The following is a 26,280-nucleotide window of genomic DNA, read 5'->3' as shown; positions in this document are numbered from 1 at the left end:
TGGGTCTTCGTTTCTGTGCAAGAGCTTTCTCTAGTTGTGGCAAGCGGGGGCCACTCTTCATCGCGGTGCGCGGGCCTCTCACTATCGCGGCCTCTCTTGTTGCGGAGCACAGGCTCCAGACGCGCAGGCTCAGTAATTGTGGCTCACGGGCCCAGCTGCCCCGTGGCATGTGGGATCTTCCCAGACCAGGGCTCGAACCCGTGTCCCCTGCATTGGCAGGCAGATTCTCAACCACTGCGCCACCAGGGAAGCCCTAGAAGTCACTTTTTTAAAGTGACTGATTATATATGACATCTTTCTAGAACCAAATGAAGAAGAAAATATTCACAAAGAAGGCCTTATAGCTGCTTCTAGAAAAGTCTTAAAATGACAGGTTTCTAGTCAGTCACCATAGTTCCCACGTACTGTCAAGTTAGCTATTGATTTCTGTCTGCCCATAAAACAGAAACACTTTTTATATCTGGCTTTCCGTGTAAATCCAGTGACGGAGCTCTCAGGAAGATCTCTGGCCCACTTGGTCATATTTGTTAGTTGTTATGACCTCTTGTCTACCAGCATCGTCAGATATACTAAGTAGTTTAAAAATTCTTCCGTATGACTAACCTAAATGTCTCAAATTTAGTCCATTTCCTTCTGCTGTTTCCTCAACTGGTGGAACACCGTGTGAAATACTCAGAAAACAGGTGGTCACCATGTGAAATACTCAGATTTTACAAGCAACTAAAAGAACTTGTAAATTATTTCCTTCACCTTAGATTTCCCTCCTCGTACTCATCATATGTTCATCAGAATGCCAGGAGCATTCGAATAATGTGATTCCGTGGAGGGTTGAAGGATCATTTTATGAGGAATGACAGAATCCTTATTCAACCAGCGCTGCTCTTTAGAGAAACATTTAGGGGCATGTGTGTGCGTGTTTCTTTATGGGATTAAATTAGGGCTTTTTGAGTCTTAGGGTCTTAAATTTCGCTTTTATGCTATTCTAAATTAATTTTACTCAGCTTAAATAAATTTATTGAACTTGTGGTTCAAGTTGGACTTGTGATAAGGAGAGAGAATATTTGGACTCTAGGAAAGAACAAATAGATAACCCCTATTCTTAGCCTTGGCATTGAAATGAACTTTCTAATTAACTCTAAGAGTATTGTTAATAATATACAAAATAGATTAGGTTGGGCTAAAACTTTCCTTTTCACTTATTTGAAATGACCACAGTGAATGACCCAAAGGACATAAACAAGAATTAAGGTGAGGGAAAACTTAGAATCACAAATAATTGACAAACAGCACAGATGGCTACTCTTTTAATTTAATTAACGGAAAGAAAATTATATCCTTTGGCATAAATTTTAACTTCCTTTGAGAAATCAGTGTCTTTGGAAATTTATTCAAATCTATGAAAATCAGAATACCTAAATATTTATATTGTTTGGCATGTTAATAGTTGGCAGAGAGAATAATACAAGTTATTCATGTTAATTCATTCTGAAGTTTTTGTAGCCACAGTACTAAACTTTTAGGAATTATTTTTGCTAATTCTATTTGGTAAATTCCCTAATGAAGAATAATCCTATTTCTTAAGTCAAGCTCTATATACACTTGGTGGAAAATTTTATTTTAGCTTCTCTCCATTGTTCATTTTCACAACTTGGTTGTTTTAAGTCTCAAAGCTGGACTAAGATCATTATTAAAAACATTTATTAACTATTTCTTGAGAAATAAGGAATCACTTCATGCCTAGGAGTTAAGCCCACCTTTTACTAACCAAAATCTTTTCTGTTTTTCTCTGTTATTCTTTGATAAATAAGAAAGAATTAAGCATTGTTCGTGAGTGACTATTTTGAATTTTAGCATGGCTGCATTCCAGTGAAAATAAAAGATTTTTCAGTTATCCACACTTCTAGTCTTACAATCTGAAGAAGTGTCTAAATGTATTCTGACAAATATCCCTTCACAGAATTTAACAGGATTAGGTTTGACCAGCCCTCCCTTAGTCGGCATCATTATAAACAGTCTAGACTTCAGGGACCTGTAGGAGTGATAACTTTGGTAACGTCACTAGAGGCAAGACAGTGACTCTAGACTACACAGACTGCATCTCACAAGTGTTCTCATCATGTTTATATGTTGAAACGGAGAGACTTCTTGTTTATAGAGCAAAAGTGATATGTAGCTGTTTAAACTTCAGGCACAAACAGCACTGAATGCTGAACTAGCACAGTAGAGTAAAAAAAAAAAAAATTAAGTGTATTTTTGTGGATGAAAATTGAGATTTGTTCTTAGGTTTGTGGCTTAAGTTGTGTGGCTTGAAAGTAGCCAACTGGTAGCAATGCCATCTAGCCTCCACATTTAACTACCAAGTTGACAGTTTTCAGTGCTGGCAACCTTTGGTGCTTTGTCTCCTTCCTTTAAGCTTTTCATTGTTCTTAGCAGTTAGTGTGACATTTTGAGGATTGGAGTCTAAAACCCCAAACTAAATAAGACCAAGGAGTAGCTAAGATTGTATCAATACTTGCTGAAAGTGAAAGAGTAGTTATTTCTTACTAATCCCTACCTTACTGACTGTCGATATTTATCTTTTTGTATCAGGGGTTTTTTGCCAACTGGCAGGGCCACACCACCAATGGCCATCCCTCTGAGGTACTTCTTATGGTGGGTGTACCTAGGAAAAGCTTATGTAGAGCAATGCCAGAGAAATAACCATGTTTGTGCTTTAAGTAGTTAACTACTTCTTTATACTCTACTTGCTTCCATAATGTTTAAGCTGAAGTCATTAAATCCAGCTATTAGGTGACAGATAAGATGACCAAGGCCCCAGTGTTGTTAACATGTCCAAGGTAATACGTTTGGTGATAAAATCCAGAGAATAACTATGACTGTGTGACAGTGTTTATAGAATTGGCTGATTATAATTCATTCGTTCAGCAGTTACACATTGAACCTTTTTTCATGTGGGAAATACCATGTTAGCTTACAGTCTAGTCCAAGATTTCTCAGCCTCCACACTATTAACATGTTGGGCTGAATAAATCAATCAAAATCAGTTTCTCTCTCTCCCTCTCTCTCTCTCTCTCTCACACACACACACACACACACACACACACACTCTCCTTCACTTTCCTGTCATCTTTATCCTGGGAAGCCCTTCAGTCTGTCTGTAGAAATTAGACTTTAGACAGAAATACCTGCAATGCTAACTTGTTCTCATAAAGAGAGGTTAACCTCTGAGGTTAACCTAATGTTGAAAGTCAAGGAAGGAGGGGCAGAGGAAGTGAGCAGAAAGGACATTCTGCAGTACAAGATCGGAGCATGTTCTTCCCTTGTGGGAGAAAAGGTTGAAGGAGGAGCACCAGACATTTTTGGAAGGCTTCTGGAAGCTGGTCCCCCAATGCTTCTGCTCATGTTCTGTGAACAAAACTTATTCACATGGACACATCTCCTTGCTCGGAGATTGGGAAATGTATTCTTTATTCTTGGCGGCTGTGTGCCCTGCTACAATTTAGGGATTCTATTACTGTGGAAAAGGATGGCACTCTGCCAAAAAAGGCTTTTGATAAAAGCAGTAGAAATAAAGAATTCCATGAGCTTATACACAGGAGAGGGCTGTTCCAAGCTTTGGCTCATGTGAGTAATTCTTTGACATTGACCAAGGCACTTGAACCCTTTGGAGGATGGGGGTCATTTTCCTTTAAAATGTTAAAACTAAGCAGTTGTGTTATTTATGCTGACGTTGAGAAAGGTCTTGTGTTTTAGTCTGGACTCCACCCTTTTGCTGGTTGAGTGGCCTATAGTTAATTTCCATGAACCTCATTTTTCCACTGTATAACATGGGAATCATGATAACACATTATTTATTTCCTATTTATAAACATGATCTTCTTGAAAGCCCTGTGATACTGAATGTACAAAATTGGCTCAAGAGAACAAGGTTGTGAATGAGTCTGCAAATCCCTTGAAAATGTTATACTTTTATTATCAAAAATCATAAAGATAGCAAACTCAGCAAGATAAAATCTTAAATCCATATCTCAGAAATGTGTGTATTGGTATTAGGCCCAGTTTATGCCCTTCCCAGGCCCTTAGGGTTTGCTCAGAAGATAACTGTGGCCTAGGATTGTCACTTCTTATTCCTCACACATGATCAGGGCCTGGCTCCAGCCAGGCCCACCATCACCCTGCTGCAATGGGAGTTGCAGCAGCTGTGGTGCACAGGCTCAGTGGCTCATTGGCTGTTCCTCATCACATATGGACTCTTGATAGAGTACGAGGTTGGACCCTGGGCTCTGGCCTCTCCCACAACTGCTGGAGGGACCAGACGACAATCTGAAAGAACTCAGGAGAGTTCCTGCCCCATGGAGCAAATGTTGACCACTTATGGGAGAAACTGGCAGATAAATCCTTGCTTACCCAACGGAAATGTCCTGAGGTGTGTTCGTTTTATAAAACCTGAGTGGAGATGTACCTTATTGCCTGAGCAACTGGCTGTTTTTCCACCTGTTTCTGCGGTTCATTCAGTAATAAACACTTGTATTTTCTTTCCTCCTTCCCTGTCGGTTCCCTTTTTCTCTCCTCTTGCTCTACAAGGTTGTATGCTAGTTGTAGCAGGCAAACTCTGCCTCAGGCTCTGTTTTCTAGGAACTTTGGATTTAAAAAAGTATAATATTAATATAATATGAAAAATTAATTTCCACTTGCTGTGGCTTTCACTTTGGGAGTTAAGGAAAAACACCTCTCTCTGTCTCAGCCAGATGCAGTACTTACCATGAGCATTCTCTGTCATGGTGTCAGTCTTTTGTCCCCATGTTTGTTCTCCTTCCATGTTATCAATAGTTTTTGAATTTTGTGACTGAGATTTTTATTTCATTCTCCAAGTCCTCTGTCATCCAAGAAGAAGAGAAATTTGAATGCCGGGCATGAAGAAAAGCTTTGGATTACTTTTAATTAGGAAATCCCTAAACTCACTCAGGGTAATTTTCCAAACATCCTGCCTGGAGTGTGCAGAGTTGTGTAACTTTAGGTTTATCCATGATGTCATGCCAGAGCCCATAAGATGATAGCCACTCCAGACACTATCCACCCTCCTGATCGCAATCTTCTGTCTTTACACAGTCCACAAGAGGATTGATTAACAATCAAAAATCATCGAAAACGTTCAGTAGCATTCTCTATCTCTCCTAAAGTCTAAAGTAACATTATAAGTACCTCCTCTGCTTCCTGCTCCGTCTGTCATCTTCTTTCTTCCCATTTTCCCCATTTCATCCATTTATTCCCTTTAATGTTTTTCAGTGCTATAATTTTCCCTATAAGCATTGATTCTGCTGCATCCCAGAAATTTTAATGTTTAATTTTCATTTAGTTTAAAATGTTTTTAATCTCTCTTCAGATTTCCTCTTTAACCTATGTGTCATTTAGAAGTGTGTTGTTTAATCTCTAAGTATTTTGTGATTTTCCAGCTATCGTTATGTTGTTGATTTCCAGCTTAATTCCACTGTGCTCTGAGAATGATTTCTAGTCTTTTAAATTTGCTAAGATGTGTTTTATGGCCCAGAATGTAGTCTGTGTTGGTGAACATTCCATGCGAGCTTGAGAAGAATGTATAATAATAGTACAGTACAATAGTACAGTAAAACTTTTGAGACCTTGTGTGTTTGTAAATATTTTTATTCTACCCTCAATCTAGATTGACAATTTGGATATAGAAATCTAGGTCGGAATTCATTATTCCTGAGAATTTTGAAGGCACTGCACCTTTGTTTTACAACTTTCTGTGATGTTGCTGTGGATTCATTATTGATTTCTGATGATTTTTATTTGACCTCTGTTTTTAGGCTTTGATTTTTATTCATGGTTTTGTAATATTTTATCATTTATTGTGCCTTGTATATATTGTGTCATTTCAATATGGATACTTTTTTATCAGTTCTGGAAATTTTCATGAATTATTCTTTTGGTCATTCCCTCCCTACATTTTTTTCTTTCAGTAGTTCTAGTAGTCAGATGTTGGGTTTCCTGATTAAGCTTCTAATTTTTCTTATCTTTTCTCATCTATTTTCTTTTTTAGTTCACAGCTCTCTTGTTTTATTCATTTACTTATACCTCATTCACATTTTCATATTTATATAGCAACCATTCTCATAAGTTCAATGTGTATATTTTTGTCTTATGTTCTTAACAAAATTGGTATTATTTTTCTATGCATGGCTCTTTAATTTACATAAATGATTTTGTGTTATTTATCTATTTTGTGCTTTGTGGTTTTCACTCAGAATTGTGTTTTAAGATCCATCCACATGTAATATTTACTTCATGCCTACCACTTCATGGTATGCTTCTAATTCATTTATGTCTACCAGTAAATACCCTGGCTATCTTCCTGTTTTCACAGATCCTCATTTGTGTTTCCTTATGGACTTTTCTGTGAGGATCTTTTCGGGATGTACACCCAGAAGCTGGTTTTTAGGGCACACATATATGCCACTTAGAAATGTTGAGTTCGACATTTCTCTTTGGAAAGGCTGTACTTCCCTACAATCCCACCATATAGAAGGGTTCCTGTGTCTCCACATTCACTCAACATGTAGTGTTATTCAGCTTTCTAACTCTTGCCAATCAATAGCTGATAGATATAATGTGATATCTTAATGTTTTAATTTGCTTTTCTCTTAAGTACTAATGAGTTTGAAAAGTTCTTTATATGTTTGTTACTCTTTTGGCTTTCTTCTTCTGTGTTATTCCTTCATATCCTTCACATATATTTTTATCTGTTTGTTTTTCTATCTTTACGATTTGTAAGAGTTCATTATAAAGGCAAATATGAAACCTTTGGCTCTTATGAATCTGATCACCTGGACGTGGTAGTGGTGAGATAATTGGAATGGGGCAGATATAATGAATTGTGTTGGTGCAACTACCCAGGAAGGAGCCCTTTTGGAATGTCTGTGTTTCAGCAGATTGAGGAGGAGGGACTTGGTGGGGAATGGCTTGGGAGACTGGGAATGGTTGGGTGCAGTCACCCAGAGGCGGGACATTCCTGTGAAAGCTATACTAGGATTCTCAACAACCTGGGTTTCTGGATACCAGGAATCTCTTGGACCTCAGGCAACTCCTGTGTAGCAAGTGGGTGGAATATCCAAGCATCTGGCCCTTCTCAGACTTAGAAATGGTAGTGTCACCCTAGGTTGCTGTTCTGAGCAGTGAGCAAGTCCCACTATCAGAGGAGAAAGAAGTCTAGCCGGGATTGGTAGTTAGGGCTATATCTTTTCCTCTCAATGCCTAGCATGGTGCCAGTTTATAAGAATTACACATTTTTCTGGAATAGAAATTTAGCTATCAGTATTTATTATTACTCTTTGTATTACTATTTCTACTACTATGCATTCACTCGAAGGATTTTCAAAATATATGTATAATGCTTATTTAGCTGATGGTTATGCTAACATGTTGACTTAAATAGTTGCATGGGAAATTTTGCAATATCCTGAGTGGCAATTATAACCTTGAAGTTGTCTTAAAATTCAGATGCATAAATCCTAAATATGTGCTCCATTTTAAAAAAAAAAGGAATATAGAAAATACTTTTTCATTTCCTCTATTTAAAAATATTTTGATCATGGTAACATTAAAATAAAGGTTGCTAAGACAGTTGTTTAAACAAAGCTTTGCGTTAGTCTTTTATAGAAAAAAATGCAATTAGATAAAGCTTTAGCATTTCTGTTTGTGATTTTCTAAATGTTGTGGTAGAGTCTATTTTTCACCTTTGGTACCTTCTTGTGGTCAATGCAAGACATTGATTAGGCCTTGATTTTAACAGTTGTGTATAATTTAACACTTTTTGTTTATGTGAGAGACCTATAGTTTATATGAATATTTGACTTTTTTGTCATATACAACAACTTTAAGAGTAAGACTGACACTTGGAGTTTTCTTCCTGTTCCTTACTTCAGGGTACGCAGTGAAGGTGTAGCATGACCACAGTTGCTAATCTTAGAAGCTAAGTGATAATGTGATCATGTGCTCAGAGTAAATACAGTGTAGCTTGGAACACAAATTGATTGAAGACCTTGAACTTATCTTACACTTTTGCAACTGTAATTGGGTTTGGGGATTAATTTGCCATTTTTGATGGTATATTTTAAGACTTTATAACACATACACACGTACAAACATATATTACACATATATATGATTTCATTTTACATGATTACCTAGTTCAAATGCACTTACTGTGGGTTTATAGAAAATGTTGTACCATTGTGACATAGTCTCCCTTTTTTTGAGTCATGCTATGACAATAAGAAGACATCGATCACATACAGTGTTTAGTAAAGATTTGTGTGTTATTTTCCCTTCCTTCTGCAGCACTGGTTTCAGAGAATATTCTTCACTTGATATCCACAACAAGTAGCACAAAAGACAGGAGGTAGCTGTGTAGTATTAAGTTACTAAGGACAAATAAGACTAGACTTTCACGAGCAGTAAATCACGGCTTTTGGGGGGAGATGTGAGTTGCAAGAAGTGCTCTTGGCTTTCAAGAACATGCTTCCTTAGATTATAGTTGTCCTTCATGTAGCCTACTCTTTCAACTCAGCTCTTTAATTTTATGCTAGAACTGAGTGTGTTTGTGTTGTCTACATCATGGAACCCTTTGAGTAAATCCTTTTCCCTGGCCTGGTGGTGTGAAGGGCCAGGGTTTGAATAAGAGTCCAGGAAGTGCTTCTGGGAATGATTTTTGTATTGCCAGGAATGCTGATGTGTTGTCACGGAATTAACATTTCCAAAAACACCATCAAACACTGACTGAAAAACAAAGATGCAAGTGTAGTCACCACAGCTGTGTTCTCTTTTCCCCCAAATAGTTTCTTCTATGCACAGTGAGAAATTTTAAGCCCCCTATTGTAAGATGAAAGTGAGTCAGTTTTGTGTACTACACTGTAAGGCAGCTGGTTGTCCCCCAGTATTCATGTATCACTGGGATTGAGTTAAGGCCATTTGTGCAGAATTGTCCCTTATATCACGGATATTGGTTTTTTGATCAAATGGAATGTTTGTGAGGGACTGTGGTGCCGTGTTATAAGAGGAATAATTTCACTTGTTCATTAGATATTTATTGAGCACTCTCTCAGATTTTCAGTTTTAAGGATGAGAAGATACATGCATAAATTTCCCTGCTACAATGTAGGACATGAACACCATAAGAAACTCATATATAAAGCTATATGAGCATACAAAAGGGAGAGAGAGTTGATGGAGGGGACGTGAATTAGATCTATTTAAGCTGGATGCTAAGAGTAGATCTAACTTGAATATGTGGATGTTGGAAGAAGTAAGCATTTGTATCAGAGAGGAGGTGGTCTGCAGAGAAAAAAGAATAAAGCGCAAAAGGGCTAATGAGAGACTTTTGGAGAAATTGCTTGGGCAGGTCAGTTGTGGGCATGAAATGCCAGATTAAAGAGTAACATCCACTGAGTAAACGATGGAATGTTCACCCAGGTATCTGTTTCAACCGTGGACAGGACAAGCTCCCCCCATCCTGAACCTTGGACTTCTCTGCTTTCTTTTGGGTTCTCTCCTGCACATTTTGTTGTGTGAGTTCCTCAACAGACCTTTTTTGGATGGGAATGCCACTTTTTATTTTTCAATTTTGTTTCTTCTAGTAGAGCCACATTTTCTCCTTAAATAATAAAAATGCTTTGAGAATGTTGATTCCCCCCCTCGTCATTTACAGGTATAATACTGTGATGCACAGACATACCAGTACTTCTTCAAAGGTCTAAAAGTGACTAGAACCTTTACAGCAGAACCCTACTTGCTCTAAGAGCCTAATGGCTCTTTAATGCCATTTTACCAGTTAAGTTTCTAAAGTTCCATCTATGCAACTAGATCATGATGGGTTCCTGGAAATATAATTGAGGAGATAAAAAGATTAGAGTGCCAGTGGATCAACATGGAATTCTGTGGATGTATTAACCTGGATCTGACACCCTCAGGGTCCTCAGAAAGACAGGTCAGAGACCTGCCCCTCTTCTCCTTTCTTCTTCCCTTACTCCCAAACTCCCTTCCTCTCCTCTTCTCATCCATCCATCCATCATTTTTAATTAATCTCCTCCAAATACATATGCAAATAATGAAGTAAAGCATTATGCATAATAATCACAGAGCTTCTTAAAAACAACAATGTCTGAATCTCTATATGAGGGAAGTAAGAATCTACATTTTTAATAGGCTTTAAAATACTTGACTCTGATTAAGGTGGTCCAGCCACTGCACTTCAAGAGACACTGAAATAAAAGCAAGGAATAGTACGTCTTTAGCCAATAAAATTTATGAGTGTGATCACCTAGTATTTATTTCATATGGACCCACGAATGGAAAAAACATACCTGGTGGATAACATATTTATAGTTGAAGAAGATTATATGCCCAGGCATGTCCTGTTCTCTTTAAGATTTTATTCCATTTGCATTTCTATAAAAGTATGCCAGAGGATGAAAGGTAAAGTATCCTCCTCCTCCACAAAAGACTAGCCTGGTTACAGCTCCACTACAGAACAGTGTCATTTTAGGGATATGCAAAGGTCAGCTATTAGAGTTCTGTTGAGTATATGACACAGATATTGCTAATCCTTTTGACTTGACTGAACTGTTCTAATTATTTCACGCTACCAGCTTTTGAAGGTCTATTTTCCTTCTTGTCAAAAATGAGTTTTTTGAAATATCAGGCATCTTTTTTTTTTTAATATATTATTTTATTTATTTTTTTATACAGCAGGTTCTTATTAGTCATCAATTTTATACACATCAGTGTATACATGTCAGTCCCAATTGCCCAATTCAGCACACCACCATCCCCACCCACCGCAGTTTTTCCTCCTTGGTGTCCATATGTTTGTTCTCTACGTCTGTGTCTCAACTTCTGCCCTACAAACCAGTTCATCTGTACCATTTTTCTAGGTTCCTCATACATGCGTTAATATATGATATTTGTTTTTCTCTTTCTGACTTACTTCACTCTGTATGACAGTCTCTAGTTCCATCCACGTCTCAACAAATGACTCAATTTCGTTCCTTTTTATGGCTGAGTAATATTCCATTGTATATGTGTACCACTACTTCTTTATCCATTTGTCTGTCGATGGGCATTTACGTTGCTTCCATGACCTGCTATTGTAAACAGTGCTGCAATGAACATTGGGGTGCATGTGTCTTTTTGAATTATGGTTTTCTCTGGGTATATGCCCAGTAGTGGGATTGCTGGATCATATGGTAATTCTATTTTTAGTTTTTTAAGGAACTTCCATACTGTTCTCCATAGTGGCTGTATCAATTTACATTCCCACCAAGAGTGCAGGAGGGTTCCCTTTTCTCCACACCCTCTCCATCATTTGTTGTATGTAGATTTTCTTATGATGCCCATTCTAACTAGTGTGAGGTGATACCTCACTGTAGTTTTGATTTGCATTTCTCTAATAATTAGTGATGTTGAGCAGCTTTTCATGTGCTTCTGGGCCACCTGTATGTCTTCTTTGGAGAAATGTCTATTTAGGTCTTTTCCCCATTTTTGGATTGGGTTGTTTGTTTCTTTAATATTGAGTTGCATGAGCTGTATATATATTTTGGAGATTAATCCTTTGTCCATTGATTCGTTTGCAAATATTTTCTCCCATTCTGAGGGTTGTCTTTTCATCTTGTTTATGGTTTCCTTTGCTGTGCAAAAGCTTTTAAGTTTCATTAGGTCCCATTTGTTTATTTTTGTTTTTATTTCCATTACTCTTGGAGGTGGATCAAAGAAGATCTTGCTGTGATTTATGTCGAAGAGTGTTCTTTCTATGTTTTCCTCTAAGAGTTTTATAGTGTCCAGTCTTACATTTAGGTCTCGAATCCATTTTGAGTTTATTTTTGTTTATGGTGTTAGGGAGTGTTCTAATTTCATTCTTTTACATGTAGCTGTCCAGTTTTCCCAGCACCACTTATTGAAGAGACTGTCTTTTCTCCATTGTATATCCTTGCCTCCTTTGTCATAGATTAGTTGACCATAGGTGCTTGGGTTTATCTCTGGGCTTTCTATCTTGTTCCATTGATCTATGTTTCTGTTTTTGTGCCAGTACCATATTGTCTTGATTACTGTAGCTTTGTAGGATAGTCCGAAGTCAGTGAGTCTGATTCCTCCAGCTCCGTGTTTTTCCCTCAAGACTGCTTTGGCTATTCGGGGTCTTTTGTGTCTCCATATAAATTTTAAGATTTTTTGTTCTAGTTCTGTAAAAAATGCCATTGGTTATTTGATAGGGATTGCATTGAATCTGTAGATTGCTTTGGGTAATATAGGCATTTTCACAATGTTGATTCTTCCAATCCAAGAACATGGTATATCTCTCCATCAGTTGGTATCATATTTAATTTCTTTCATCAGTGTCTTATAGTTTTCTGCATACAGTCTTTTGTCTCCCTAGGTAAGTTTATTCCTAGGTATTTTATTCTTTTTGTTGCAGTGATAAATGAGAGTGTTTCCTTAATTTCTCTTTCAGATTTTTCATCCTTAGTGTATAGGAATGCAAGAGATTTCTGTGCATTAATTTTGTATCCTGCAACTTTACCAAATTCATTGATTAGCTCTAGTAGTTTTCTGTTGGCATTTTTAGGATTCTCTATGTATAGTATCATGTCATCTGCAAACAGTGGCAGTTTCACTTCTTCTTTTCCAATTTGGATTCCTTTTATTTCTTTTTCTTCTCTGATTGTTGTGGCTAGGACTTGCAAAACTATGTTGAAAAATAGTGGAGAGTGAACATCCTTGTCTTGTTCCTGATCTTAGAGGAAATGCTTTCAGTTTTTCACCATTGAGAACAATGTTGGCTGTGGGTTTGTCATATATGGCCTTTATTATGTTGAGGTAAGTTCCCTCTACGCCTACTTCTGGAGAGTTTTTATCATAAATGGGTGTTGAATTTTGTCGAAAGTTTTCTCTGCATCTATTGAATGATCATATGGTTTTTCTTCTTTAATTTGTTAATATGGTGTATCACATTGATTGATTTGCGTATATTGAAGAATCCTTGCATTCCTGGGATAAATCCCACTTGATCATGGTGTACAATCCTTTTAATGTGTTGTTGGATTCTGTTTGCTAGTATTTTGTAGAGGATTTTTGCATCTATATTCATCAGTGATATTGGTCTGTAATTTTCTTTTTTTGTAGTATCTTTGTCTGGTTTTGGGATCAGGGTGATGGTGTCCTCATAGAATGAGTTTGGGAGTGTTCCTTCCTCTGCAATTTTTTGGAAGAGTTTGAGAAGGATGGATGTTAGCTCTTCTCTAAATGTTTGATAGAATTCACTTGTGAAACCCTCTGGTCCTGGACTTTTGTTTGTTGGAAGATTTTTAATCACAGTTTGAATTTCATTACTTGTGATTGGTCTGTTCATATTTTCTATTTCTTCCTGCTTCAGTCTTGGAAGGTTATACCTTTCTAAGAATTTGTCCATTTCTTCCAGGTTGTCCATTTTATTGACATACAGTTGCTTGTAGTAGTCTCTTAGGATGCTTTGTATTTCTGCGGTGTCTGTTGTAACTTCTCCTTTTTCATTTCTAATTTTATTGATTTGAGTCCTCTCCCTCTTTTTCTTTATGAGTCTGGCTAATGGTTTATCAATTTTGTTTATCTTCTCAAAGTACCAGCTTTTAGTTTTATTGATCTTTGCTCTTGTTTTCTTTGTTTCTATTTCATTTATTTCTGCTCTGATCTTTATGATTTCTTTCCTTCTGCTAACTTTGGGTTTTGTTTGTTCTTTCTCTAGTTCCTTTAGGTGTAAGGTTAGATTGTTTATTTGAGATGTTTCTTGTTTCTTTAGGTAGGCTTGTATAGCTATAAACTTCCCAGTTAGAACTGCTTTTGCTGCATCCCATAGGTTCGGATCATCGTGTTTTCATTGTCATTTGTCTCTAGGTATTTTTTGATTTCCTCTTTGATTTCTTCAGTGATCTCTTGGTTATTTAGTGCTGTATTGTTTAGCTTCCATGTGTTTGTGTTTTTTACGGTTTTTTCCCTGTAATTCATTTCTAATCTCATAGCGTTGTGGTCAGAAAAGATGCTTGATATGACTTCAATTTTCTTAAATTTAGTGAGGCTTGATTTGTGACCCAAGATGTGATCTATCCTGGAGAATGTTCCGTGTGCACTTGAGAAGAAAGCGTAATCTGCTGTTTTTGGGTGGAATGTCCTATAAATATCAATTAAGTCTATCTGGTCTATTGTGTCATTTAAAGCTTCTGTTTCCTTATTTATTTTCATTTTGGATGATCTGTCCATTGGTGTAAGTGAGGTGTTAAAGTCCCCCACTATTACTGTGTTACTGTCAATTTCCTCTTTTATAGCTGTTAACAGTTGTCTTATGTATTTAGGTGCTCCTATGTTCGGTGCATATATATTTATAATTGTTATATCTTCTTCTTGGATTGATCCCTTGATCATTATGTAGTGTCCTTCCTTGTCTCTTGTAACGTTCTTTATTTTAAAGTCTATTTTATCTGATATGAGTATAGCTACTCCAGCTTTCTTTTGATTTCCATTTGCATGGAATATCTTTTTCCATCCCCTCACTTTTAGTCTGTATGTGTCCTTAGGTCTGAAGTGGGTCTCTTGTAGACAGCATATATATGGGTCTTGTTTTTATATCCATTCAGCATGCCTGTGTCTTTTGGTTGGAGCATTTAATCCATTCATGTATAAGGTAATTATTGATATGTATGTTCCTGTGACCATTTTCTTAATTGTTTTGGGGTTTTTTTTTGTAGGTCCTTTTCTTCTCTGTGTTTCCCACTTAGAGAAGTTCCTTTAGCATTTGTTGTAGAGCTAGTTTGGTGGTGCTGAATTCTCTTAGCTTTTGCTTGTCTGTAAAGCTTTTGATTTCTCCTTCGAATCTGAATGAGATCCTTGCCGGGTAGAGTAATCTTGGTTGTAGGTTCTTCCCTCTCATGACTTTAAGTATATCATGTCACTCCCTTCTGGCTTGTAGAGTTTCTGCTGAGAAATCAGCTGTTAACCTTATGGGAGTTCCCTTGTATGTTATTTGTCATTTTTCCCTCGCTGCTTTCAATAATTTTTCTTTGTCTTTAAGTTTTGCCAATTTGATTACTGTGTGTCTTGGCGTGTTTCTCCTTGGATTTATACGGTATGGGACTCTCTGCGCTTCCTGGACTTGGGTGGCTATTTCCTTTCCCATGTTAGGGAAGTTTTCAACTATAATCTCTTCAAATATTTTTTCTGGTCCTTTCTCTCTCTCTTCTCCTTCTGGAACCGCTATAATGTGAATGTTGTTGCGTTTAATGTTGTCCCAGAGGTCTCTTAGGCTGTCTTCATTTCTTTTCATTCTTTTTTCTTTAGTCTGTTCCGCAGCAGTGAATTCCACCATTCTGTCTTCCAGGTCACTTATCCGTTCTTCTGCCTCAGTTATTCTGCTATTGATTCCTTCTAGTGTAGTTTTCATTTCAGTTATTGTATTGTTCATCTCTGTTTGCTTGTTCTTTAATTCGTCTGGATCTTTGTTAAACATTTCTTGCGTCTTCTCAATCTTTGCCTCCATTCTTTTTCCGAGGTCCTGGATCATCTTCATTATCATTATTCTGAATTCTTTTTCTGGAAGGTTGCCTATTTCCACTTTATTTAGTTGTTTTTCTGGGGTTTTATCTTGTTCCTTCATCTGGTACATAGCCCTCTGCCTTTTCATCTTGTCTATCTTTCTGTGAATGTGATTTTTGTTCCACAGGCTGCAAGATTGTAGTTCTTCTTGCTTCTGCTGTCTGCCCTCTGGTGGATGAGGCTATCTAAGAGGCTTGTGTAAGTTTCCTGATAGGAGGGACTGGTGGTGGATAGAGCTGACTGTTGCTCTGGTGCGCAGAGCTCAGTAAGAGGCGTCTTTTTTGTGGCTGGGAAATATTATGATTCCTTGTGAAGAGTTTGTAAGTGATTCTCTAAACTGCTTGTATATTAACTCATCTGAATCACCAAAAAGCCTAAATGAGACGTGTTCTCTTGGTCCTATCCCAGGTCAGAATTTCTTGTTGAGAATCAGTTATAAAGTGTTCAAAGGGATTCTACTGTAGGCAGCCTGCCCTCTCCATACTATAGTTCCATGAACTTCTTTGAGAGCAGAATACATACTCAAATGATTTTGTTTCACATCCTTCTTCCTACTCTACTTCATCAAGTTTTGCACATAGTTGAAGCTCACTAAATCTGTATTAAATAATTTCAGTGGATGTTTGATGGGGATGGTGGAAATCAAAGTTTTCTTGATTCTCTAATTTGAATGTTTTATTGTTTTTGTGATGTCCTAGGATGGAAAGAAGAAATTTGACAAGGAGAGTGAAAAATACTATTCTATTCTTGACAAGCATTTAAATTTGTCTGCAAAGAAAAAGGAGTCTCATTTGCAGGAGGTAAGTTATTCCAAATGAAATGTGGAAAGAGCATCAACATTGTCATGTGAAGTCCAAATTTCGAAAAGTAGACATTATATCAGAATCTGCTCCTCTTTAATAAAATAATGATAAGAATATTTAAGTTAATTGAGCACTTGCTACAGACAGGCACTGCGCTGAGCATTTTACATGCCTTGTGACATTTAATGTTAACAGTTCTAAGAGAAAGAGTAGTATTTCCTTCAATAATGAGAAAGAGTGAAACAAGGCTATTTCTTTTTCTTCTTGTTGGGCATATTTTAAATAGCAGGACCTACCAAATTCATGTTACAGCATTTATATTAAGTTAAAAATATCTGTTTTTAAGGTGTTGCATCAGCATTAAGGGGAAAAAAGATACATATACAACTACATGTTTTAAAATCTCCATTATTTTATGTCAATTTTCTGAAAGAACAAGTCAACAGTCAACATTCCTTATATGCATTTACTAACATGTACAGTGTATGCATATAAGGAATCCATTTCTTCCTTTTTTCTGAAAATTTCTTCTCATTGGTAGTGTTTCAACTATAATTAGTCAAATCGAATAGTCCTTTTACTGAGTAATAATGCAGTTCCAGTTCTAGTGATGGGATATTTTTTTTAAAAAAAGGCTCTCTTGTCTTTCATCTTGGCAGCAACCAAATCTTGACACACCATGCATCATTCCCCCAGTGTACAGTGGTGTGTCTCAGAGCTGAGCTGGGAGTTGTTGAGCTAGTTCCCCTACAGCTCATCACTGCTCTCCAGCCCTTCATAGGGAATCATGTAGTGTGCTGAGCCTCCTTTCATCTCTTCTTCCTCTCCTCTCTGTACTTCTAGGGACTGTGGTGGGGAACCTCTTTCAAATGCCTCCTCCTGATCCTCTAGCAAAGCCACCTCCCTTCATGAACCGTTTTTCAAGTTCAGTCTGGTCCTCTGCCCTCCTTACCCCTATTCTTCTTTCCCTGACCTCCATATTCAGCCATAAAGCATGCTTGACGAGTTAGAGTTCAAATGCAGTGGAACAGTTGTCCAAAAGGCATGGGAGGGTTGCTTCTGATTCCCTTTTTCTATACTCTTATGTTCCCCTAGAGGGAATTGAATTTCTTCACTTAAGAATGTTTAATGTTGGGAAGTTTTGTTATTTAAATATGTGTTCATTATAATGAATATCTTGTTATTAACACCTGCTGTTAAAATAGAACAATTTAATATACAGCTGTGGGCCTATGGAAAGGTTTTGGGGCTAAAGTGAAATGGAGAAAAATCTGTTATTAAGGAAAATTATATTTTTAATTTTCATGGACATACTTAATCTTATGAAGTACTATGTTGTTATTTAATATTATGTTCACATACTCCAAACTTCTTAAATGCTCACATATCTCTTTAAACATAGCAGTAGAATAAACGTAAGAGTATGTAGATGAAGTAGAAAGGGCTCCCCTAATTGTCACTATCATGAACCAAAGGCCACGACCAAGTACCATTGTAAAAATAGACTGCCTCAGAACACTCTTTGACATAAATCACAGCAAGATCTTTTTTGACCCACCTCCTAGAGTAATGAAAATAAAAACAAAAATAAACAAATGGGACCTAATGAAACTTAAAAGCTTTTGCACAGCAAAGGAAACCATAAACAAGACGAAAAGACAACCCTCAGAATGGGAGAAAATATTTGCAAATGAAGCAACTCACAGAGGATTAATTTCCAAAATGTACAAGCAGCTCATACAACTCAATATCAAAAAAAACAAACAATGCAATCCAAAAATGGGTAGAAGACCTAAACAGACACTTCTCCAAAGAAGATACACAGATTGCCAACAAACACATGAAAGAATGCTCAACATCACTAATCATTAGAAAAATGCAAATCAAAACTACAATGAGGTATCACCTCACACCAGTCAGAATGGCCATCATCAAAAAATCTATAAACAATAAATGCTAGAGAGGGTGTGGAGAAAAGGGAACCCTCTTGCATTCTTGGTGGGAATGTAAATTGATACAGCCACTATGGAGGTTCCTTAAAAGACTAAAAATAGAATTACCATATGACCCAGCAATCCCACTACTGGGCATATACCTTGAGAAAACCGTAATTCAAAAAGAGTCATGTACCACAATGTTCATTGCAGCTCTATTTACAATAGCCGGGACATGGAAGCAACCTAAGTGTCCATCGACAGATGAATGAATAAAAAAGATGTGGCACGTATATACAATGGAATATTACTCAGCCATAAAAAGAAACAAAATGGAGTTATTTGTAGTGAGGTGGATGGACCTAGAGTCTGTCATACAGAGTGAAGTAAGTCAGAAAGAGAAAAACAAATACTGTATGCTAACACATATATATAGAATCTAAAAAAAAAAAAAAAAAAGTTCTGAAGAACCTAGGGGCAGGGCAGGAATAAAGACGCAGATGTAGAGAATGGACTTTAGGAGAGGGGAATGGGTAAGCTGGGACAAAGTGAGAGAGTAGCATTGACATATATATACTACCAAATGTAAAATAGATAGCTAGTGGGTATCAGCCACATAGCACAGGGAGATCAGCTTTGTGCTTTGTGACCACCTAGAGGGGTGGGATAGGGAGGGTGGGAGGGAGGCGCAAGAGGGAGGAGATATGGGCATATATGTATATGTATAGCTGATTCACTTTGTTATAAAGCAGAAACTAACACAGCATTGTAAAGCAATCATACTCCAATGAAGATGTTAAAAAAAAAAAAAAAAATGAATCTCCAAAATATACAAACAGCTCATGCAGCTCAATATCAAAAAAACAAAAAACCCAATAAAAAAATGGGTGGAAGACCGAAATAGACATTCCTCCAAAGAAGACAAACAGATGGCGAAGAGGCACATGAAAAGATGCTCGACATCACTAATGATTACTGAAATGCAAATCAAAACTACAATGAGGTATCACCTCACACCGGTAAGAATGGCCATCATCAAAAAATCTACAAACAGTAAATGCTGGAGAGGGTGTGGAGAAAAGGGAACCCTCTTGCACTCTTGGTGGGAATGTAAATTGATACAGCCACTATGGAGAACAGTATGGACGTTCCTTAAAAAACTAAAAATAGAACTACCTTATGACCCAGCAATCCCACTACTGGGCATATACCCAGAGGAAACCATAATTCAAAAAGACACATGCACCCCAGTGTTCATAGCAGCACTATTTACAGTAGCCAGGACATGGAAGCCACCTAAATGTTCATCAACAGAGGAATGGATGAAGAAGTTGTGGTACATATATACAACGGAATATTACTCAGCCATAAAAAGGAACAAAACTGGGTCATTTGTAGAGATGTGGATGGACCTAGAGAGTGTCATACAGAGTGAAGTAAGTCAGAAAGAGAAAAACAAATATCATATATTAACGCATATCTGTGGAATCTAGAAAAAAGGTATAGATGACCTTATTTGCGAAGCAGAAATGGAGACAGACGTAGAGAACAAATGTATGGATTCCAAGGGAGAAAAGGGTGGGGTGGGAGGAATTGGGAGATTGGGATTGACACATATGCACTATTGATACTATGTATAAAATAGACAACGGAGGGGAACATACTGTATGGCACAGGGAACTCTACTTAGTGCACTGTGGTGACCTAAATGGGAGGAAAATCCAAAAGAGAGGGGATATATGTGTGTGTATGACTGATTCACTTGGCTGTGCAGTAGAAGCTAACACCACATTGTAAAGCAACTATACTCCAATAAAAATTAATTTTAAAAAAATCAACTGCCTCAAAATCAAGGGTAGTTTAAATTTAGAGTCTCTAAAGGGTTATCAGGTTCTTGGTGAATATGAGGGCCACCCTTAGATAAGACATTGCTTAAACCATCAAGAAAATATTAACTTTATCATAATTTTAAAGTCCTCTAGAGTTTATGGTTTAATTTTCCCTGACAACCAGCTCAGTATTTAATACTTGTTAGTTGCCCTCAATCCCTTGAGCTATGATAGAATATTCATTCTGGTTTTGTATTTAGTTGGATGCTAGAAAAACTTATAACACGGTTAGTAACATCCTCCACTTGCCCCACTACACACACACACACACACACACTTTTTTTCCAGGAGGCACAGCCCGCAATAGAATACAAACAGATATTGTGCAGAGAAACTCCTCAGAGCATATAATGTAGACAAGGAAAAACGTAGCTTCCTTTTTATTTATTCCTCTATCCTTCCAGGAGTCAAACCTGTTATAGGGTGATGCTGCCACACACGTATTTAATTCTGTAACATGGTACTAAAAGTCATCTGTTCCATTCCAGAGCAGCTCTGGTCCTTCTGTCAGCACCAAGCCTATTAAGTTCTCAGAAAGACCCCTCTGTGCCTTCTCACTGGCACAGCTGACTCTTTGTTCATTTTGCTCATGGAAAATAAGTGACTGCCCATTACCAGGACTGAATTAGGGGTCAGCTTGTGTTGGTAAAGCTCCAAGGCCATCAACTAGATGGACCACTGGAGCAAACAGAATTGGAACCAGACTCGTCAAAATTATGGGCTTTACAGTAGATGAAAAGAAGTAATATTTGATATGTGAATGCATAATTTCTTTCTAAGCATAAAATAAGAGGAAGAGATCATAAAGGAAATGTAGAAAGACCAGAATGCATGAAAGTAATCTATTTCAAAAAAAAATTAAAGCAAATTAAAAGGCAAAGTGTTAGGAAATTTATACAACATATAACACAGGATAACCATCTCTTATATATAAGATGTGCTTGCAAATCAGTGTGAAAAAGATAAAGACTTTAGTGGAAAAAATGGGGTAAGAATATGAAAGGGCACTTCATCAAAGAAGAAATATAAACCATAATAAATATTGTAAGTTTCAATGTCACATGTATTAAAAAGTGCAATTTAATAATAGTAGCAGCATGTTATTTTATTTTCTTAAAATATAATATCCATTGTTAGTGAAGGTATGGGAAACTGAGCACACATTTGCTTTTCTGGTGGGAATATGAAACCATTCAATAACTTTTGAGGTAAATTTGACATCATATTTCAATCAATGTTATATGTACAAGAGAGTTGAAGTGATTTTATTGATAGAAATTTTCCCTAAAGAAATGATCAGAAATAAGCATAAAAATAAATTGTGTAAATATGTTGATCCAAGAGTTATTCACAATGCAAATTTTAGAAACATCTGAAATGGCACAAAAGAATGATTGGGATAAATATACAAATATAGCTTGGCCAAAAATGGAATTGATATGGCTGTGAAAAGTTTTATTTGGAAAATCATTTAAAGACATTTGGAAATATTTTTTAGCCTAAGAGGAAAAAAAAAAAAAAAAAACAGGATTTAAACCAGAATGTACACTTTTATTCAGGTTTTTTAAAGTAAGTTTGTGTTTGTGTGCATGTTACACATCAAAATATTGATAGTGGGGCTGCAATTTTTATTTTCTTTACATTTTCCTGTTATAATAATGAACAATGAATAAACTTATAGTAATGAATATGTATTACTTTTATAGTTAGGAAAAAAGTAAAGGGATTCCTTTTAGGAACCCAGAGTTTGGGTTTCTATCTATCACTAAATATGCTTTCAAAAGGTTCTTCTTCTTCCCACTTCCTGAGTGAAGGGAATCCCTCAGGTTCTACCTTATAGCTCTATTCGTATCCTTCAGTCTGTGTCCCTGCCAGCTCTGCTCCTTCCATATTGTCTGTAACATCTCGGCGAGTATCTCCCACCATCATACCTGACCACCTTTGCACTGTCCACTGACTGGTTACCAGGACTTCAGACTACAACACCGTAGTGACACATGTGAAATCTCACACATTTTCTCAGATTTGCTCCTGCTTCTCACTTCTTTAATTCTGTTAATGCTGGTATTATTTCTTGTGTCAAAATTATCTTTGACTTTTTTTTTTCCCCCCTTGCTTCTCACACCCACATCCTTCAACTTCTCCTTCTAGGATATACCAAACACCTTTACCCTTATCAAATAAGAGCTCTCCTTATACTCACATGCACCCAGCTTTACCATTGAGTCAACACATTCTACACTGTCCTCCCTTTAATCTTCTTCAGGTTCACCTCTGATCTTGTCTACACCCTCCTCAAACTTTTGCATGGTTTATAGGATGACATTTGCACTCATTCTCCCTATTTTGCCTCAATTCTCATTTCTGACTGTTTCAAACCAACCCTTTCGATCTATCTACCAAAACATAACTTCTCCTGACTTTATTCCCTCACCGAAACTCTTCTTTTATCTCCATGTACTCTAACCTCTCCATTCTTCAGCATCCAGCTTAAATCCTTTCTCCTCTGGGAATGATTCAGCAAATATCACCTGAGCCTTTTTCCTCTATTTTGAATTGAGACAGCTTATTGTGGTTGGGGAAGAAGTTAGGTACCTACAGAACTATGTGGTTTTCTTATGCAATTAACTTGGTTCCTTACTAGGATGACTTTGCCACATAAATAACAGCTTATACCTGTTGTTCTGGAATAATTACTACTCCCTTTCAGTTTTAAAAGTTTAGACAATAAATTACATAGTTATTCTACTTCTCCAGTACAAAATACATGACAGTTGCTAGTGGGTATGTAAGTGTCTGCTACACACTATGAGCTTGAGTACTAAAGGAATTCGTCTGAGGTAAAAGAATGTCTTTCTAAATCTTGTACTGAAGAAAAGAATTCAGCTATTGTATTCTTTTAGCACTGTGCATTCTAGATGACCTTTCAAAGCAGATTCGGTATATTGAATTTAGTTGTTGAAGTCTAGGGGAAACCAGGCACAAAATTCCAAGAATCCTCTCCCAGTGGAGACACATAGGACTTAATTCCCCCAGCAATGAGTCGTGACAACATGTGTGAAATGTGGTCTACTAGAAACTCATAGACTGAGTGCCCATGGTTTTTACTGGGGGCTGGTCGTATAGGCACCCTCTGCCCATCATGTACCCAAATTCCAGACTCCCAGAAAGAAAGCAGGTGTTCAAAATAAACCATATTGTTTGCACAGTTTCAGCATAGTGAACTACTCTTATCAGTTAGGCTGGTGGGAACCCTCCCAAAATCCACATTCCCATATGCCAGCCAAGGGCCAACCTTGTAAGCAGGCCTTTCAATGGATAGTATTCATGCCTGCTCTGCTAACTTTTCTGCACAGCTTTGTTGACCAGAAATAATCATTTTAGGCTCTAAGATGTCTCAACATTCTAGTTTGTTCCTGTGTGCTAGTTGACACAAAGACTATCTTTTAAAGTAAATGAAAGCTTCAGAAATAACTTGTGGAATAGACTGTTATCTCTGAGACTGAAATTATTCTTGCATCCTTTACACCCAATGGTGTACTGAAGCTTTCTCTTGGAGAGCTGATTTCTTCATCTCTTTCTCATCACTCGTTCAGTGATGTTGTGTTCGTGATTTGGAGCTGGCTATTTTGGGAATATTTTACCACAGAAACCAGCAAATACTGCAAATCAGACATGCTCCCCCACCTGCAAGAGAGCCAGTTGTTAAACATTTATTAGCATACCACCACCTGTACCCCCTTACCGTTTGTTCTATACGTAGTGTGTTCCTCTAAGCAGTGATAAAAAGAAAATATATATGATTTGTGTGGAATAATGACTTTGGGTGCTGAGAAGCTTCTGGTCCATATTTCTTACCTGATTTATGTGTTCTTCTTATGTATTAGTTTATAAACTTGAAATTCTCAAGTTTAAAAATCCCTACTGAGTTGCTTATAATATTGGGCCATTTTAAATTATATAAATAATTGCATAGCAAGTAGTAAGTATATATAATTATTTTTAAAGGTCTTTCTTTCAAATGAAGTTTTAAGATGCTATGCTAAGCCAGCAAACCTAATTTTATCTTTCTTTAAGCTTTTGTTTGTTAAATTATCATTGTAAAATGGCTACAAAACAATGTCCTATTCCCAAATTGTTGTTGGCAAATACTTAGTATTCCAGAGAGGCCATTCTTTTCATCTGCTTTTAGTAATCTCAGCTGGCAGTGAGGAGTGTGTAGCTGGGCAACGAAAGTAAAATCATGCCTCCCTACTAAACCAAAGTCAGTTTTAAAGACAGCATCCAAGGACGATGGTGGGCATAGAAGTGGGAAGAGAATGTGCATTGCATTGATGGAGCATGATTTATTGCTTGGAACCTTTACATTTGGGGGCTCTGTCACCAGTATTATCTCTGTAAGAGTTTACCTAATATGTGGCTCTGCTGTTTAATATTCTCAGATGATTTTTTTTTAACATCTTTATTGGAGTATAATTGCTTTACAATGGTGTGTTAGTTTCTGCTTTATAACAAAGTGAATCAGCTATACGTATGCATATATTCCCATATCTCCTCCCTCTCACGTCTCCCTCCCATCCTCCCTGTCCCACCCATCTAGGTGGTCACAAAGCACCAAGCTGATCTCCCTGTGCTATGTGGCTGCTTCCCACTAGCTATCTATTTTACATTTGGTAGTGTATACTACTCAAAGCAATCTAAGATCTAAGATTCAATGCAATCCCTATCAAACTACCAATGGCATTTTTCACAGAACTAGAACAAAAAAATTCACAATTTGTATGGAAACACAAAAGACCCCAAATAGCCAAAGCAATCTTGAGAAAGAAAAACGGAGCTGGAGGAATCAGGCTCCCGGACTTCAGACTATACTACAAAGCTACAGTCATCAAGACAGTATGGGACTGGCACAAAAACAGAAATATAGATCAATGGAACAGGATAGAAAGCCCAGAGATAAACCCACACACATATGGTCACCTTATTTTTGATGAAGGAGGCAAGAATATACAATGGAGAAAAGACAGCCTCTTCAATAAGTGGTGCTGGGAAAACTGGACAGCTACATGTAAAAGAATGAAATTAGAACACTCCCTAACACCATACACAAAAATAATCTCTGATGATTCTTCCTCAATTAAATTCAAACATTATGCAGTTTTCATGATCTTTTATAGTGTGATTCCAGCCTTGCTTCTCCCTCCTTCCTTCCACTTACTTACTCTGAAGGCAAACTCTGTCAGACTCTTTCATGCTTTTTTACTTTTTCATGGGAGTAAACTCTTTTTTATCTTTGACTCTTCACGGCCAGTTATTTATCTTAAGATTCAGAACACCACCATTTTCTCCCAGAATTTAGTCTCTTTCTTGTGATTCCCATAGATTTTCACATATTTTTACATACCCCTTTTATAATAATTTTTTAATGTAATGAATGTTGTGTGCTTGCTGTGTGTGTGTGTGTGTGTGTGTGTGTGTGTGTGTGTGCATTTTTCTTCCCGTTCAAAACACTATAAGCTCTTGAGGGCAAGGACTATGTTTTCCTAGCCTCTGTATTCCCAAGACATAATAATTGCTATATTCAAACTTTTTGAAGGACTTAATTTTTTTAAAAAGATTTTAGAGGAAAACAGGATTTGAGTTCCTCTCTAACAGAGAACCTTCAGTAATCGCTCCCCACGTCATGATTTGCCTTTTTTGTTCTTTTTAGGCAGATACACAGATTGACCGAGAGCATCAAAACTTCTATGAGGCATCACTAGAATATGTCTTTAAAATTCAAGAGGTTCAAGAAAAAAAGAAGTTTGAATTTGTCGAACCGGTAAGATTTATTTTCCCTATAAAATAGTAGGTACAGTACATCTCTGAAACAAAATTTGCATTTTTTTTCTGTTGAAAATTATGTTTTTTAAAAATAAAAGGAGAGAGAGGAGTGGGGGAGGGTGAGTAGGTGGAGCACAGAGCACTTTAGGGCAATGAAACTAATCTATAGGACACTGTAATGGTGGATACATGTTATTCATT

The 26,280-nt window shown here is 37.0% G+C and overlaps 1 protein-coding gene across 1 annotated transcript in view; it reads left to right on the top strand.

Moving 5' to 3' along the window:
- The window catches only part of ARHGAP42 (Rho GTPase activating protein 42), a 291,265-nt gene that overhangs the window by 195,244 nt on the left and 69,741 nt on the right, over nucleotides 1-26,280 (top strand). Inside the window, exons 5-6 of the mRNA XM_059930533.1 lie at nucleotides 16,329-16,430; nucleotides 25,967-26,077. Coding sequence (XP_059786516.1) covers nucleotides 16,329-16,430; nucleotides 25,967-26,077 — 213 coding nt within the window. The remainder of the gene's footprint in view (nucleotides 1-16,328; nucleotides 16,431-25,966; nucleotides 26,078-26,280) is intronic.

The sequence above is a fragment of the Balaenoptera ricei genome, chromosome 8 (genome assembly GCF_028023285.1).
Source record: "Balaenoptera ricei isolate mBalRic1 chromosome 8, mBalRic1.hap2, whole genome shotgun sequence".
NCBI lineage: Eukaryota > Metazoa > Chordata > Mammalia > Artiodactyla > Balaenopteridae > Balaenoptera > Balaenoptera ricei.
The sequence above is the reverse complement of the archived record's forward strand: the minus strand, read 5'-3'. Positions and strand labels throughout refer to the sequence as shown.